This window comes from Monodon monoceros, unplaced genomic scaffold (assembly GCF_005190385.1).
Source record: "Monodon monoceros isolate NGI ecotype Baffin Bay Population unplaced genomic scaffold, NGI_Narwhal_1 Super_Scaffold_14, whole genome shotgun sequence".
Taxonomy (NCBI): domain Eukaryota; kingdom Metazoa; phylum Chordata; class Mammalia; order Artiodactyla; family Monodontidae; genus Monodon; species Monodon monoceros.
The window spans coordinates 42842030-42860630 of record NW_021703770.1 but is presented as its reverse complement, the minus strand read 5'-3'; the positions used below and the strand labels follow the sequence as shown (position 1 = coordinate 42860630).

The window sequence follows — 18601 nt, the reverse complement described above, 5'->3', positions numbered from 1 at the left end:
GCCATCTCTTCATTTATGTGATCAAAACAGATCATTTGCAGTGATAGATTATATACTCCTACAACCCCCTTGGAAGTACAAAGGATATAAATATCTTCAGGAGCAGAATCCAATGCCTCTGAATCCTAGAGAGAAAACAGGAAAAGTAGCTTCAACAACAGGAAACACAGACTTCTTTTGAAAAGCAATAAGCAAACAAACAAAGGGTGTGGTGTGAAGGGCATAAGGATGCTTTCTCAATCCAATTTAATAAGCACACTAGTAGCACCTACTACATTCAAGGTGTAACCAGGTCTTAAGCACCAAGAAGATTGTAAAAGGAAACAAAAGTTACCCAAGAGTGATGATAACAAGAACACTTTTATTAATAACTATTCTACTATCTTGATCATTGTGTTACCAGATTTTTCGGCTGATAGAAAAAGTGATTGTTGATCTAATAAAGAGAAACAGTAGGAAATTTTGTAATCCCCCTTCCCTGTGCCGCAAAGTATTAATGCAAAATAGTCAACTCTTCAGCCTCTTTGCAAAGATGAGACTACTGTGAGGATGGACCTGTGGCCATAGGAAAAGGGCAGTAACTGGAAGGAGCTGTTTTCTTCCTTTAATTCTTACTCTCCACTCCCTTTTATATTTTCTCATGCATATCAGAGTCACAAGTAAAGCTCAATGAGCTGATTATCGGTAAAAGAATAATTCGTCCAAGTTACTCATTTTAGACAAACCATTATGTAGAGAGTCCATATTTTATGTAGCCTAAGAGAAATTTTGAAAATGAGTCTTATAGAATTAACAGGTAGAAAGCAGCAATAAATGTCCCCTACTTCAATTTCAAGCTAAATTCTTGGCAACTCTTTCTCTTCTGTTCCCAAAATCTTCATGGAGATTGTTTGAGGAGGAGTTAGGATGCAGATTCACTACCACTCCTATTTGCAATTCCGAAATCCATGAAGTTCTGCAAACTGAATGCTTTGGCTTTCTTTTTCTTGTTGTTTGTTGTTGATGCTGTTTGATAAGCTTAGCACCTAAATTCACTTGGTAGCAAAACCTATTTTAATATTCAGTATTGTGCTGCAAAAATATCAATATAGTCATTGGGTGCTGGGTGCTGCCCCAGACCCTGATAAGGATATTATATGATACATGGTATATACTATTACCTTTCTAGATTCTGAAAATTTCTGAATTTTGAAACACATTTGGCCCTGATAGTTTCAATAAAAGATCAAGTTGAGATGGCTATATCATTGTATATGGTATGGTAATAGATTTCCTAATTAGTCTTTCAGACCACCAGATTGTATATTTCAGCAACGCTGAAATGCAATACTATCTTACATTAGAAACAAACTACCAATTCTTTGAGAAATTCATTGCATTTCAAGAGTAGCAGAACACATCATGAATAGGCAAATTGAAAACTGACCCCTGGGGCGATGGGGTAAGCATGGATGGATCTATTAACCTTTCAAAAATGACACCCTTATGAGACTGGACTAATTATGTTTGTGGCAGGTGTACTGGCATGTAATGAATTAAGAATGCTTTCACTTGTAGGCTTAATTTACTAAGAGGAATCAGGAGCTACCTTCTGAAAGTCACTGATGACAGATCACTTAGATGGCTTTGAGCATAATCAATTGGTCTAAAGAATAATTCCTTTTATATTGCTACAAGATGAGATTAATTATTGCTTCTTTACAAGTTTTTTATCCTCTGTAGTATTCTGGAGGAACTTTTCTACTTATAACCTGTATCTTCTTAGGAGGTAAAGAATGTGACCTCAAAATTGTGTCTTACATCTGGAAAGTCTCTTTAATCAAACTACAATTAAGAAAAGCCCATAATCACACACCTAACTATGGAGCTGCATTTTAAGCAGATGAAAAAGCTAACTGCTAAGCCTTGGAGCTCTCAATGAGAATAAGTTCAGATAGAAAGGAAGTCAAGATCTCACACCAAGGCCCTGTATGCTCTCTCTTCCCCTCTTCCACCCACCACCACTCAGGGCCCCAAATCCGAATTTAAAAATATAGCCTTGTAGGACCACTTATAAATTGATACCAATAGTTCCTCATTCACTGAAATCAGACACTATATTAACAATTAGGGACCTGCATAATCACAGAACCCTGAAAAATGAAAAAAAAATTAATATTTGGGTTCACCAAGGGTGAATATCCCCAGAAGGTCTAAAACTTCATTAGTAACTGCAGCTCCTAAGGAGTTCTTCTCAGCCATGCCAAGATGACTGAACCCAGACTACTGCTTGGACTATATTCCCTTCAGATCCCTGACCTCTTTTCTTGCCTGATTCTTTGCCTCTTTCATGACTCTTGATATCTCATACCCACCTGACCTTTTCATACAGAATCTAATGTAATTCTTTATAATAAGGATATCTGCTATTTATTGAGCATTTAATACATATCAGCTACTGAGCACACATTATTTCAACTAATCTTTTAGTCCAACTGCATGAGTTTCTCTTACAGCTAAGCACCTGGCAAATGGTAGGTACTCAATCTTGTTTCCTCACAGCTCTCTTCACCTCTTCTAATAGTTCATGTATTTCATCCTGAGATTCCTTTATCTGACCCAACCAATATTTATGGAGTGCTGTGTCTGCTCAAATCCTCTGGAAAGCAGATGCCAAGATGAATCTAGGAGTGCAAGAAATTTGTTGGGAGAAATGCCTCTGAAGGGTAAAGGGGAGAGGAAGCAGGAATAGTGGGAAGAAGCTTTGCACTATGATGCTTATCTGACATCTGGAAAAAGACATGGAAGTTGAGCATGAAATACCTCTAAGTCCTGACCAGGCCAATGGGGAGCCCCAGAGCAAAGCCTGCCCAAAAAGGAGTTCCACATCAGGCAGAGATGGCCCAGCTCTTGAACCTTCACTATGTTCAATCATTAGTTAGGAATAGCCTGGAGAGAATGTGGCTTCAGCATTAACATTTCAGAGGATCCCTAAGGTATAGTAGCTGGAGGCTGTCAAATATGTATGTTCTTTTGACGGGTTTTCTCTGGTAGCACCTCCATGGCTGCCATAGTACCTACTATATACCAGAATATGATTTCAGGATCATGGGCAAAGATTCACAAATCCTTAAAAATTCACCTTTAGTGATCCATTTCTCTTAAGTCTCAAAAGCAAATGTCCATGGGAAGGGAAAGACCTAATATCTTTGTTATCTAATAACTTAGCAAAGGATAGTGGGAAGCTTGCTAAGAGTGAAAGGATGGGATCCAAAGTTTCTGAGCTGGAGAAACTCTGAGACAGAGAGAGATGTGCAGAAAGGGATAGTGACTGCATCAAAAACAAATTGCCTAGGTCTATATATACTGATGCTCATATATCATCCTTGGTGTATATAATACTATATAGTACATTTGATTTTTGTGTATATTTATTATACCCTGTTGATCCAGAAAGGTTTACAATGCTTTTTTTCTTTGTCATAGGAAATATGTAACTCAGGTAGGTCCTTATTCTTGATACAGTTTTATAATGAGGATGAACATTATAGTTCTTAGAATGTTCTGGAAATATTCTGAGACCCAGGGTTGACAGTATGGGAGAAGGAAACCTAACATTCCTCCCTAGAGTCAAATACACTAGTAAGAATAATCAGTGTTGCTACGCAAACACTGACTACCTGATGTGAAGCTTTGAAGACTACATTAGTATTTAACTGGGTACTATAAAGGTATCCTCTCTAATTAAAAGGAATAAAACCTTCCCTGTGCTTTTCTCTGTGATTCTACTGTTTGCACATTTTCATTATTAGAGTTATTTTCTTCATTTCATTAAGAAAATAAAAAGTTGCTCATCAGCAAAGCAGCTGACTTTAGTTCTTATTTACCGAAGTGGTAAGATTCAAGGATCATGTGAAATATCAAGATGCACGCGACAGAATGATCATAATTCTGTAAGCTCTGTATCTCCCTGCATTGACCTTTTTTGAGACCATAGAGCAAGAAGAGAAGGGTAGAGTGGGTACAAGAGAATTGCTTCAGCTATGCAAAGAAGAGGAAAAATAGGTTCTTTTCTTTCCACTAGCATTAGACGAACCAGTGAACACAGACTTAGCCTGTTCTGGGGTGGAAGCTGAGCCCAGTGCTCCCATTTCATAGATTTGAGGAAACAAACACATGAGAGTTAGTGGACTTACCCAAAGTCACACTATGAGTTCATGGCCAAGCCTGTCAACATGGAATCACATCCTCCATGAGGATCAAAAAATATTATTCAGAATTTGGTAGAAATACTCAAATCAGTTCCTTGCAGTCCAATCACTAAACTGTTAACATGGGGCCACTTCTGAGCATAATGAAGATTATTAACCTTCCAACTACAGGACTCTACATCTGTTGTCATAGCAAAGGAGCAAACTCTAAGCTTCTGATTAAAATGTATCCTTTTGTAAGAAACCATCAAGATTCTTATGAGTTTCATCACTGTCTTATAGTCTTTTCATTTTCCATAGTACCCCAAGTCTGGAGCTCAAAATGCCTAATCGAAATTTGCTTTTTGTTGTTTACATTAAAAATGAATTAATTTTGCTCTATCAGTTTCTTGATTTTTTTTCAGCAACATACTTTAATCATTCTAAATATTTAAATGTTTTGATTTCAGTGATGAAAAATAGATTGATGGATAGTAAGGTTATAACTTTTTCATTTCTTCTAAAAATCTAAATTTTACCATCTAATATTAAGGTTTTTGAGTGTTTGATTCAATACAGAACACAGAAAATCTATCTCAAATATGAAAGAAGAATATAAAATTATAATTGAAATAACTGGCAGCCTGGAGATACTCAGTTCAGCATGGACTTTGATGAATCTTTACGTGAAGGCCTTAAATGTTTCTGAGAAAAACCTTCTGAAGATGACATGATTTGTGTCTGTGATCAAGAAAAACTGATTTTCAGAAATTTATGCTGCCTTTTTGCTACTATCAGCTTAAATAGAAGTTCAGCTGTAATTTAGATGACATTTCCCCTCCATTTTAATTGCTCCTTCTTCGCTCTGAAAAGCTTTCCTTCCAGAAGTGCCCTTAAGGGCCGTTTTAGAGTCAAGAGCCTCTGCCCTTCACAGCCTCAAGAGACTGGAAATTGCTGTTTCTCTCCACAGACCCAGAAATGATCAAGAGGAATTTTGTGTTTTAAGCACTTTTTGATATGAAGCAGCAGGAAAAAGACAACTATATTCTAGTCTACTCTAGGAGGGCTGTGTGAACTTGAACAAGTATCCTTAATCTATACCTCATTTTGGAAACGAGAAATTTGTATTCAGTGCTCCCTTTTAGCTCTATAATATGTTGTCTTTGATTAGCTGCTTGCCTATGAAATTCAGTGACTTTCTGATACTGAAGTTTGTTTCTCAGATCAACAGACTATAGATACCATGTTCTTGTTAATAATTAAATATATCTCTCTCATGCCAAGTGAGACTTTTAGTAGTTAATATTCATTTTGTAGGGGAATGGAAATGTGTCCTAATTAGTAAACCCTATGCGTAGTTAGTGTTTGGCTAAAACCTTATCTGTACTTTATCAGTGTTTTCTGTGTGTTAATGTAAGATAAGTGTTCGTGAAATGAATGCATTTTAATCTATAACAACTGCAAAATCAGGCTGTTTTGTTTTATTTCCTTTTTAAATGCACCTTACACAGTTGTATTTACAAAGGGATATTCAGTAAATAATAGAGTTACTAATCTACAAATTTTATTCTTTTTTTCCCCAAAGTAAAGATTAATCAAGGAGCTTGAAAGTAAAGCTTTACTTTTTTTTAAAAAAAGATGCTCTGTGTGTGATAAAAATCAATTTGAAAATAGAGGTTTGGAAATGTTTCTTCTTTTTAGTGTTTCTCAGACTTTTAAAAAATGTATCCACTTATTTATCTATTTATTTATTTTATTATGGTAGTAACATGGGATCTATCCTCTTAAATTTTTAAGTGTACAGTACATTACCATTGGCTATAGGTACAATGTTGTACAGCAGATCTCTAGAATTTAATCATCTTGCTTAACTGAAACTTAGGCCTGTTGCCTAGTAACTCCCCATTTTCATCTCCCCCCCTCCAGCTCCTTACAACCACCATTCCACTCTTTCATTATTTTAATTTGCATATTTTAGATACCTCATATACATGGTTTTTAGGAGGAGAAAAATTACAAGTGAATGTTACCCTTGAGGTATTTCATGTGCTTAAAAATGACATTCAAAAGAAAGTGTGTGAGCAGTAATGTGGAAAGCACCCTATTTTGGGAGAAGAAATTTTGGTTATATTTTATTATCAATATCAACAAACATATTGAGCTCAATTTATGCAGAAATATAGCTCTGGGCTCTTTATACTGAAAAAAAAAATTGACATTTGTTTCTGTGTTACACTCCAGAAAAATGCAGACCAGCAGTTAAGAAGACAATATATGAGAAGTGATAAAAATTACTAATTTGTATGTATTTCTACTGCTTGCCAAACAGTCCTGTATTTTACAGCCCATATCTGTCTATTCCCACAACCTCTCAAACATGAGAATAGTGTTCCTCCACCAGACTGGTTCGTACACATATCTTAACCCTTTTGTTGTAAAATAAAATGAGAAAGAGAAAAGCCACAGAAATCAAATGTGGAACTTAATAATTATACCCTACCACTCAGATCAAAATTACAAACTTACCAACCACCCTAGACCTTCCAAGTGCCTTGTCCCAATTAGAATCTCCTCCCTCCCCTGTAAATAATGACCAAACTGACCTCTCTAGTAATCATTTCCTTGCATTTTATTATGGTTTCATCATACAAATGTTCATCCCTAAAAACTATAGTTTATTTGTGCCCATTTTTATGTCTGTTACAACTCTTTTAATTTGCAGGTTACCTTGAAATCCTTTAGAGAGATGCTCACCATCTAGACTGCTGTTGACTTCTCATGGTACAATTCATCATGTTCTTTTGAACTGTTTTTACTTCAAATTGTCAGCTGAATCCAAAGTCTCGTTTGACAAGACTATACCTGATAGTGTGTTATCTCATCAGGAAGCACATACTATCTGATTGTCTCTTTTGATGTTGGCAGCTTTTGATGTTCAGTGCCCAAATTAGGGGTCAGAAAACTTCAGCCATCTGCCAGAATCTGCCAAGCACACGTTTAATATGGTCTACAAACACAGCCAGACTCATTCATTTAATAATTATCTATGGGGGATTTCATGCTATATTGGCAGGATTTGTGGCCTCTTGGTTCATAAAGTCTAAAATATTTACTGTGTAGGCCTCTCCAAAATAGTTTGCCAGTACCTGGCCTACATCATTGGTCTTTATGTTGAACACTCTAGTAATTTAGGCTGTATGAAGCTCATTCTCTAGATGATTCCTCAGGAAGACATCATGGGAACAATTTAATCTAAGTTTTTACATATTGACAATGTTTCTGTGCACCTTACACTTAGAAGTCAATTTTCCTGATGTAAAATCCTTGGCTTCATTTTCTTATTTTGTATACCTGAAATATGTTTCTGTACTTTCTTCTGGTAAAAAGGCATTGCTTTTGTAAAGCCTCAACATAATCTAGGTATTTTTTAACTCTGAGACTCATTTTCTCTTTATGTGTAAGTGCACAAAGACTTTTTTCTTTGCCTTTAAAGTCCAGTAATTTTACTAAAATATGTCTTGATGTGTTTGTTCTGAGTTGGTATTCTTACACATGTAGTATGGCTTTATACCTAATTTCAAATCTTTTTATTTCAGAAAAACATTCTTGAATGTTAGATTCTAGTATTTGTTCTGTTTCTTTGTTGATTTCTACACTTATTCTTTAGGAACTCTAAGTATTTTGGATCTTCTTTGCATATCTACAATATTTGTTACTTCATCTCAAATCCTTTTTGTTTCTTTTCCTTATTTTCTTTTTTCTTCAATTTTTCATTAATGTCTTTTGTCTCATTTTAAAATACTTGGTTATACTTTTGATCTGTTTGGTGGGCTTGTCTTTCTGGTGTGCGTTCACTGTCTGCAGGAATGTTATTTTGCTCATATCCCTTTTTTATAATAAAATTATATAGAATTTGACCTTAATAATTTTCTATTGCCTACTTTAAAAAAAATACTAATTTTCCTGGATTTTTCAAAGAAGGTTGTATTCAGAATAGTTCTTCTGAATTCACAGACCTCCCTCTTGGTTATCTTGTAGTATTGAAAACTATAGTGTCTTTCCTTCTGAGATTTCTGGCTCTGTACCTCTCCCTGACTTTTATTTGAATCTTCTCTTCTTGATCTCTGTGAACCTGTCCTGCTCAGTTTTGATTTGACTCCCTGCAGTTTATCTTCAGTGTGGGACCCTCCTAGCATACCATCTTAGCTAATTAATTTCAAGAGTTCACAGGGGCTCATGCTTCCAACCTCTTTAGACTTTACTAAGATTTTTATGCTCACCTACTTTGGGATAAAATTCCTCCCAGATTTAGCTGTTTTCAAGCTAGTCAATTATGCTTTCTTGTGAACATTTGTTGGCTATTTTGGAGTTCTCTTGTCTTCAGATCTGTCACATATCCCATTGCTTCCCTTTGTTCCTTCCTATACATCCAGCCAGTAATACCATGCAATGCAGACCTTCTGGCTATCAGTGATTTTGTCCTTAACCACTTGTAACTTGTGGCTCATGATGATACCTTAAACTCTAGTTTTGTTGTTATTTGTTGGCTATGGAGTTTTGTTGTTGTTGTTATCTATTTGCACTATTGGTTTTTATGTGAGAATTCCTGGAGTTTCAAAAACAATGCCACCAACATGGACATCTTCCCCATATCCTCCTGCTATTATTTTTCTGGTTTCTATGTTCCTATGAAGCAGAATAAAGAAATGGGCCCGGATGAATAGAACCACACTCATAATGACTTGAGGAGAAGGGAAGAAATCTTAGCGAATATACATAAAAAGATCTGGGAGAGAAAAGAAAAAGAGGGAGTAAAATCACATTAGAGACTGAGAAAGAATTTTGAACAGATTCCGGGAAATGAAATGGTCTGGAAGAGGATATGGTTGACAGAATTCAGAGTAGATAAAAGAGATAATGCAAGAAGTGTTGTTTAGATTTATAAATTGGATCTCATATGCTATCCTTGATGAGAAACAAGTCAAAGACAGAAACACTTTTAAATTAATTTTGCAGTTGAACTATATATTTGTAACTCTACATTGTAACTCCTCAAAGACCAAATTTCATGGGCCACAGCCTCAATGTGGTAACAAATATGAATGTAAAAATTATACATTTCTGAAAAATCAAGGTAACAGATGTGCAGTACTAACTATATGTAGAAAGAACTCAGAAAAATTAATATTTGTAGAAAACCTGTTACATACCAAACGAACCATATATTTATCCTAGCAATAATTGTGAACTGAACTATTATCACACCATTTAAACCCAGGTCTTGTGAATTTTAGGCCAATGATCTGTTCATTACACTTTGTAATATCCTTCCACCAATGGATTTATAACAATAGTGAATATCCATTTATCAAAAACTACAAGCTAGACATCATACAGTGCATTTTACATGCCATGTATTTTTCATTTACTTCTCACGGCAAGCTATGAGATTGATACTGTTCTTATCTTACAGTTAGGAAAATAGGAACTTAGAAGTTTTTAATTTTAATTTTGTTTCAATTTTAATTTTTCCCAAGTTCACGATGCTGTTAAGTGGTACAAGCACATATTAGAACTTCAGTGTAAATATCTCCAGACCCAGTTTCTTTTTATTAGTATTTATTTATTTAATTTATTTTTGGCTGCATCAGGTCCTGGTTGTGTCACACGGGCTCTTCATTGTGGCTCATGGGCTTCTCTCTAGTTATGCCGTGAGGATTTTCTCTTCTCTAGTTGTGGCACACAGGCTCCAGGGTGCGTGGGCTCTGTAGTTTGTAGCATGCAGCCTCACTAGTTGAGGTGTGCGAGCTCAGTAGTTGTGGCATGCGGGCTTAGTTGCCCCGCGGCATGTGGGTGTTGAGTTCCCCAACCAGGGATCGAACCTGCGTCCCCTGCATTGTAAGGTGGATTCTTTACCACTGGGCCACCAGGGAAGTCCCCAGACCCAGTTTCTTAACTACCACACTATGTTGTCAGATGCACATGAATGTGATCTGTGTCTTCATCTGTTATTAATCTCCAAGTTTGTGTTAACTCTATATATGTTCCCATTTTCATACCCACGCATATTTTCCTGAAATTCTACTTGTTTGAAGAGGGTTACTTTGAGGTTACTTTGGCATTGTTCTCTGAGCAAAGACATTCAAGGGGCCATATGTTCTTGTTAGGGGCTGCTGGTGTGAGACAGAGCAATAGAAGGAGCCAGAGGAAAGAAACCTACATGAAAAAAATCCTTGACAATTCCAGGATGAGCCCTTTATAATGGAGTTTGTCAATTTAAAAGTCTTAAATAATATAACATCTCTACAGTATTTTCTGATTTCAAACTAGAAAATATCTAGTTATGATAGGATTTAGATTTTTTTAAATTTCTTGGTTATTTAATAACATTTTACTACAAAAATTAGAGCCTTGTTTCCTCTTTCACTAAACTGCAAAACTATAATTCTCTTAATACATGGGGATCTGCAGTTTGAAAATATTTTAATCTCTTGCTCTGTCTTCTAAGCTTTCCAAAGACCTATCTGGAATTAACCTCAGTTCACTTTTAAGGCACGTAATTAAGGACCAGATTTTTTTCTCAATTTTATAAGGGTTAAACTTGATATGGTGTTCTCCTAGTTTAAAAAGTGTATCATTTAAAATGAAAGAGTACTGCGATTTATGTCTAAGGGTGTTCTGCCCATGTTTTGCTCTAAGAGTTTAATAGTGTCCAATCTTACATTTAGGTCTTCAATCCATTTCGAGTTTATTTTTGTGTATGATGTTAGGGAGTGTTCAAATTTCATTCTTTTACATGTAGCTGTCCAGTTTTCCCAGCACCATTTCTTGAAGAGGCTATCTTTTCTCCATTGTAGAGTCTTGCCTATTTTGTCACAGATTAGGTGACCATAGGTGTGTGGGTTTATCTCTGGACTTTCTATCCTGTTCCATTGATCTATATTTCTTTTTTTTGTGTCAGTACCATAATGTTTTGATGACTGTAGGTTTGTAGTACAGTATGAAATCAGGGAGCCTGATTCCTCCAGCTCCATTTTTCTTTCTCAAGATTGCTTTGACTATTCATCGTCTTTTGTGCTTCCATACAAACTGTAAAATGTTTTATTCTAATTCTGAGAAAAATGCCATTGGTAATTTGATAGGGATTGCATTGAATCTGTAGATTGCTTTGGGTAGTATAGTCATTTTCACAATGTTGATTCTTCCAATCCAAGAACAGGGTATATCTCTCCATCTGTTTGCGTCATCTTTGATATCTTTCATCAGTGTTTTATAGTTTTCTGAGTACAGGTCTTTTGCCTCCTTAGGTAGGTTTATTCCTAGGTATTTTATTCTTTTTGATGGGATGTTAAATGGGATTCCTCTTTCTGATGTTTTGTTGTTAGTATATAGGAATGCAAGAGATTTCTGTCTATTAATTTTGTATCCTGCAACTTTACTGAATTCATTTATGAGCTCTAGTAGTTTTCTGATAACATCTTTAGGATTTTCTATGTATAGTATCATGTAATTGGAAACAGTGACAGTTTTACTTCTTCTTTTCCAATTTGGATTCCTTCTATTTCTTTTTCTTCTCTGACTGCCATGGCTAAGACTTCCAAAACTATGTTGAATCATAGCAGTGAGAGTGGACATACTTGTCTTGTTCCTGATCTTAGAGGAAATGCTTTCAGTTTTTCACCATTGAGAATGATGCTTGCTGTGGATTTGTCATATATGGCCTTTATTATGTTGAGGTAGGTCCTACCTCCTAGAGTAATGAAAATAAAAACAAAAATAAACAAATGGGACCTAGTGAAACTTAAAAACTTTCGCACAGCAAAGGACACCATAAACAAAACAAAAAGACAACTCTCAGAATGGGAGAAAATATTTGCAAGTGAAACAACCAACAACGGATTAATCTCCAAAATATACAAACAGCTTATGCAGCTCAACATCAAAAAAACAAATAACCCAATCAAAAAATGGGTGGAAGATCTAAATAGATATTTCTCCAAAGAAGATATACAGATGGCTTAAAAGCACATGAAAAGATGTTTAACACACTAATTATTAGAGAAATGCAAATCAAAACTACAATGAGGTATCACTTCACACCAGTCAATGGCCATCATCAAAAAATCTACAAACAATAAATGCTGGAGAGGGTGTGGAGAAAGGGGAACCTTCTTGCGCTGTTGGTGGAAATGTAAATTGATAGAGCCATTATGGAGAATAGTATGGAAGTTCCTTAAAAAACTAAAAATAGAACTACCATGTGATCCAACAATCCCGCTCCTGGGCGTATATCCAGAGAAAACCGTAATTCAAAAAGATACATGCACCCCAATGTTCATTGCAGTTATTGACAATAACTAGGACATGGAAGCAACTTAAATGTCCATTAACAGAGGAATGGATAAAGAAGATGTGGTACATATATACAATGGAATATTATTCAGCCATAAAGAAGAAGGAAATAATGCCATTTGCAGCAACATGGATGGACCTAGACATGTCATACTGAGTGAAGTAAGTCAGACAGAGAAAGACAGATATCATATAATATCACTTATATGTGGAATCTAAAAAAAAAAGGGGACAAATGAACTTAACTACAAAACAGAAATAGAGTTACATATGTAGAAAACAACCTTATGGTTACCAGGGGGTAAGCCGGGGAGGGATAAATTGAAAGATGGGGGATGACATATACACACTAATATAAAATAGATAACAAATAAGGACCTACTGTATAGCACAGGGAACTCTACTCAGCACTCTGTAATGGCCTATATGGGAAAAGAATCTAAAAAAAAGGGTGTATATATATATATATATATGTATATATATATATGTATGTATAACTGATTCACTTTGCTGCACACCTGAAACTAACACAACATTTTAAATCAACTATACCCCAATGATTTTTTAAATAAAAATAATAAGATGAAAGCCTAAGAATGTTTAAAGAAATAGGACATAGATAATAGTGTAAGCCAGTTAGTATTTACAAAGTAACAGTTTGGGGGAAAGTAGGAAAAGAGAAATAAACAGCACTATTTTTGTAAAAGTAAATTTTTTCCTGTTATAGAAGCTGGCACAGATGTCTCACACAACAGGTAGAGCAGCAGGAGCTTAGATTAAAAGGCAGTCAGAAGCAGTACCCCCTGCTAAGTGTGATTGTGTCTGATTTCATAAACAAGAAGACACTGAGATGGGTTGTCACTGACTTGATTAATTTTCAAGTAGGACAAATACAAACAGGGAAGACTATGCTCTCATTTTCATAATTAACTGAGATGACTCATAGTGGGTTAATAGCTAAGATTTCCACTCTTCCATCACCCAGATGGGAAAGAGCTTGCTTTCTGATGATGACCTGACCGTAAAAATGCAGAGTCAGTCCTCTAAGAAACCTGATTTTCAAAGTACCATGCTTCTAATGCTAAGGATTTTACTTGAATTGACTCCTAGCGTTGTTCCAGCTCCACACAAAGTAAATACGTGGATTGAAATATTTACATTCTGACTTTCCAAAGGCACAAATGGAAATATTAATGCTACTTTATTGACAATTTCCACTTGATTATCACTTGAACAATTCTCAGTGAATTCAATGAACATTATTGGAACCTGAGAAACATGCTCTAAACCTTCATTTGCCCATATCCTTTTTAATAGACATGAAAGAATAACCTGTGTTTGGAAAAAGAGGCAGAATTTGAATATCAGGTACCATCTGTATATTTTTTTTTTACTGCTTTATTAGTTCTTTCTACCAATCTCTCAGATTCCAGGTTTTGCCCAAAGGAATATGTGCCTTAAGCCAATATATCAGTCTTCTGGGAGTTCAGTATGCAAAGATCCCTTTCTGTACCTTCTCAGCCAACACATTTGTTGAGAATAAAAAGGGCAAGGCTTTGACATTTCCCAGCTTGTTATCTATTTAATTTTCCATCTGCTTCTTTTGCCACTGCCTTCCAAAGTAACATCTGCTGCATATCTGAGGGAAGGAAAGGAAGATTGGATCTAAGCCACCTGGGTCTACAGTCCTAAACCTTGGGATCCAGATTAAGGGAAGGGAAGAAGATGAACAAATGGTCTAGAAAATGAAATGAGGACAATCTGTTAAAAATAAAGCTGTATTTCTCTTTATTCTAGAGCCCACATGACTGGACAAGCTGCACAGCAGCATCTACCACCAGCAAGGGCTAGATGTGCGGGAAGGCATCTGGTAATTGGGGAGAGGCAAGAGGAGTTTCCAGAACTCAGACACTCCCTCTGGTGCCTGAATCTCCATGTGATTCCCTGTACCTCACGTAGTCTTTAAGCATTTAAGGATCAGCTGCTGTGAGCCAGGCTTTGTTCTGGGTATTCTGGAGGCAGAGATGATCAAGACATGTTAGTAAACAACATATTACAATATAAAATGATAAAATTATACCCTAGGTAAGGAAACGTTGTTACAAGAGCACACAGAGCGAAAGGATGTGTGCCTAACCCTGTGAAAAGAAATAGTGGTTCAAGGGGAGGAAAGGCAATACACAGATGATACCATGAGCTGAGTTTGGAAAGATAAATATTAGAAAACAAGCTCTTTTTTCTCCTTATCATCAAGGGCAGCACGTAACAGCAAATCTTCATAATTGACTCAAAAACCTAATCCCCCAAAGCCTTAAACCCACCCACCACTCCTCTCAATGTCAAGGCATCAACATTTCTGTCAAATGTACCATTTGGGTTGTGCCATCTCTTAATATTATCTGGAGAGTTACTAATGAGGATAACAAATTCTCAAGGTAAGATGCAAGTCTCAGCATAACAATTTCTTAATTTGCTATGATAGAAAATGACAGAGTAGCCAGTTGACTGATTTTAACTGTCCTCAAAACTCTAACATCACCACAGTCTTTATATGCAAGACCAAAATAGCAAACACAATCAATTCTCAGTTAGCTTATCTGCAAACATTCAAGTGTTGGATGAGTATTTGCTCTGGGCACCATGGGGGCATACAGAAGAGTAGACCTTTGTGTCTCTGAAGCTAAAATCTAATCTCAGTGACCAGAGTGTTTAAATTGGATAACCCAAAAAACAAAATCTCCTTTCTATAGGTAGTTCTGACATGACAAATATTTAACATTTAAATGAGAAAAGAATAAGGCCAATGTAGTGCTGCATAGCTCAATAAATGCATAGTTCCTTCACTTTCACCTGCTGTCCTCAAATAAGTACAATATCATTTGCTTTAGATTAGTGCAGTGTATACTGAGGTGCAAATACAATTGGTATGATCTCTGACTACACATCTTCTCATCGTCTTAATACATTTTATTTTAAAAATATGCTTTAGCAAAATGGAATAGCTGTGGGGAATGGATCAAACACAATTTTTTCCTGTCATCACGTTTCCTTTTCATCTCAAAGGAAAGCTTTACTCAATTTTAAAAAAACACATTGAGAAATAATTTTTGAAACTTTTATTGCTGCTGAGTGGCAAGCTATTTGATCAAATTAAATATTTTGTATATTTTTTACCTTGAATTAACTCACCAAAAATCCTAATGGCTATTATAGCATGTAATGTTTCATTTTATGGTTAGTTTGTTAGGTGGAGTTTAAAGACATTAAAATTTTTAAATAAGATATGGTGATAAGAAAATCTCCTGTGCTGTTCAGCTGCAAAAAAAATGAACTTAGAAAAGAGATTGATGATCGAAACCTTTTATGATTTCACATTAGGAAAGAAATGAAGTTTTCTACAACATTAGGTTGTTCCGTTAACAGAAGAAAAATAACAAAGTAACTTGTATCAGGAGTCCAGAAGCTCAATATTTCCTAATTTAGAATTGATAGAAGTACAGAATATTTTTGAGTTGGAATGTATGCCAGAGTGCTTAGTCTGATTTGTAAGTGAGAAAGCTGAGACCCAGAGAGATTAATTAAATCTTGTTTGCTTGGATTTGCAACCATGCCCCAAGATTCCCCAGCATGCTGTATTTCCTAGCATTATCTTGTCACCATCATTCCTTTCAGTTTTGTATTTTCAATCATGAGATAATCATGTTGTTTAGGAATGGAGCCAAATAAATCCTTTCCTTGGCTGAACTATTGTCTATTGTTCCCACCTGAGACTGTAGGAAATCAGGTTTAGCTGGCTGGTCCCATGACCTGAAAAAGTGGTTCTGTCACCGTTTCATTCCATGCCAACTTGATTTTATTTTCTCCCTTGGTTCTCTCTAAGACTTTAGAAGGCAAGAGCGGGCTCCCCTGGTGGCTTAGTGGTTAAGAATCTGCCTGCCAATGCAGGGAACACGGGTTCGAGCCCTGGTATGGGAAGATCCCACATGCCGCGGAACAATTAAGACCATGCGCCACAACTACTGAGCCTGTGCTCTAGAGCCTGCAAGCCACAACTACTGAGCCCATGTGCCACAACTCCTGAAGCCCACGTGCCTAGAGCCCATGCTCCACAATAAGAGAAGCCACCACAATGAGAAGCTCACGCACCATAACGAAGAGCAGACCCCGCTCGCCACAACTAGAGAAGGCCTGTGTGCAGCAAAAAAGACCCAACGCAGCCAAAAATAAATAAATTAAATAAATAAATTTATAAAATAAAAAAGAAGAAGACAATAGCAACAAGTAGCACCATCCACAATCCACCTGTATACCTAGACTAAGTTTGGCAGGTATAGTGATTATGTTTCTGATGATCTCTGTGTAGACTTGGGGTTGTTTGAGTGAAGGTGCTTTTGTGGCTGAGGTGTTGTACTAGAAGTTAGATGCAGCTGAGCTTCGGGTAAATTTCCTGAAGGAGGGACGTAAGCAGATTTAGTAAAGTGTTTAAATATTCCAAGCCTAACATTTTCTGAATTTTGAAATAACAACACATAAGTTCCTTTGGCTTCAGTGTAATACAGATCAAGCATAATAAATACATCAAGAGGGAATTAAGCCAATTGTCAACATGTGAGTACATTTAGTTGGTAAGAGAAAAAAAAAACACCCAGAATTAGTCACGATCCAAACTTTTCTCCAGGTAATTTTCTTCCTTTTCTACATATGTCTATTCCATAATTTGACTGTTTTTTGTCATTTTTTCTAATCTTGAAGCAGGTGCAATGGGATATGAGATATTCAAGTCATTTCTGCAGCTCTCTTATTCAACTTCTGGTGGGTAGATAGAATTCTGCCCCAACCTCCAGGACCCAACATGTTTTCTCTCCTCTTTGTCTATTTTTCTCAAGGATTAATCTGAGATTGATGGGTACATGGGGAGAAAAAACACTTCTGGTTATTTTTTCCTACCATATTTCTAATTGCATTTGTTTTGTCATCCTTAGGATTACCAAGAGGCTTCCAATTTGAAACAATTTGTAACTCGATTTTTATTGAAAGAGACCTTGAATCAATTGCAGTCTCTCCAGAACTCTCTGGAATGTGCCATGGAAATTACTGAGGAGCAAACTCGTCAAGAAAGGCAAGTTAAATGCTTTCATATGATGTCTCTTTAGTGACTCCATGTTTATGAAAGACCAGTTGAAGGGCATCATACTTAAACTAGTAAAACTAAAAATGAGAATGAATAGATTTAAATGGAATGGCAGGGACCTCCAATGGATACTAGCCTTATATTTTCCTCTAGAAAAGACCATTCTCCTTTTTCTTTTACTATCCATCATTTATTCAACAAATTTTAATTGAGAATTTAATAGATGGAGAAGACTTTACAATTTGCTGTGATAATGTAAAGATACATTTTACAAAGTCCCAATTCTTAAGGAGGCTAAAGTCTATTACATAAATAAAATATGAACACTAAAACTATAATGCAAGTTACAAGTGATAAATACCACAGAGAAGGGGAAATATATTGCCAAGAGATTTCAGAAGAGTAAAAGATTTAGTATAGATAGACATGAAAGACAGTTTCATGTAGTTTCCTGATGACATTTGAGCTAATCTTCTTAATGAGTATACTTGAAAATATGGAAATGATGGAGAAAAATCTTACAGGCTCAGTGAATCTAGATATAGCAGGAGACTTGAGAATTCAATAAGCCTAATTATTTAAGGAAATAGAGAAAAGTGAATGATAGGAAAAACTTTCAAAATTCAATGCCACTGAGAAGATAAGTAATGATAATATAGTAGTTGTATAAATAATGGCACTAATGCTAAAGATAAACTTGAATTAGAAATGTGTAAAGCAGACATCAGAATAATTCCAAACAACAGTTGGTAATTTCTTGAGTTATAATTTTTACCTTGCAAGCCAGAGAAGAGCTTGGCAAAACTCTTGCTTATGCAACAAATTTTTGCACGTGCAATGGCTTATCTAACTTCTGCATTTTAAGTTATAGAGAACCACACAGTAAGTTTTTTGAACAGGCTGATAAGAGACTGCTCAGTAGGCCAATTTTTTAAGACAAATTAATGGG

At 35.9% G+C, this 18601-nt stretch overlaps 1 protein-coding gene across 1 annotated transcript in view; it reads left to right on the top strand.

Moving 5' to 3' along the window:
* NECAB1 (N-terminal EF-hand calcium binding protein 1) overlaps positions 1–18601 on the top strand; it is a 284871-nt gene that overhangs the window by 191527 nt on the left and 74743 nt on the right. Inside the window, exon 6 of the mRNA XM_029223075.1 lies at positions 17504–17640. Coding sequence (XP_029078908.1) covers positions 17504–17640 — 137 coding nt within the window. The remainder of the gene's footprint in view (positions 1–17503; positions 17641–18601) is intronic.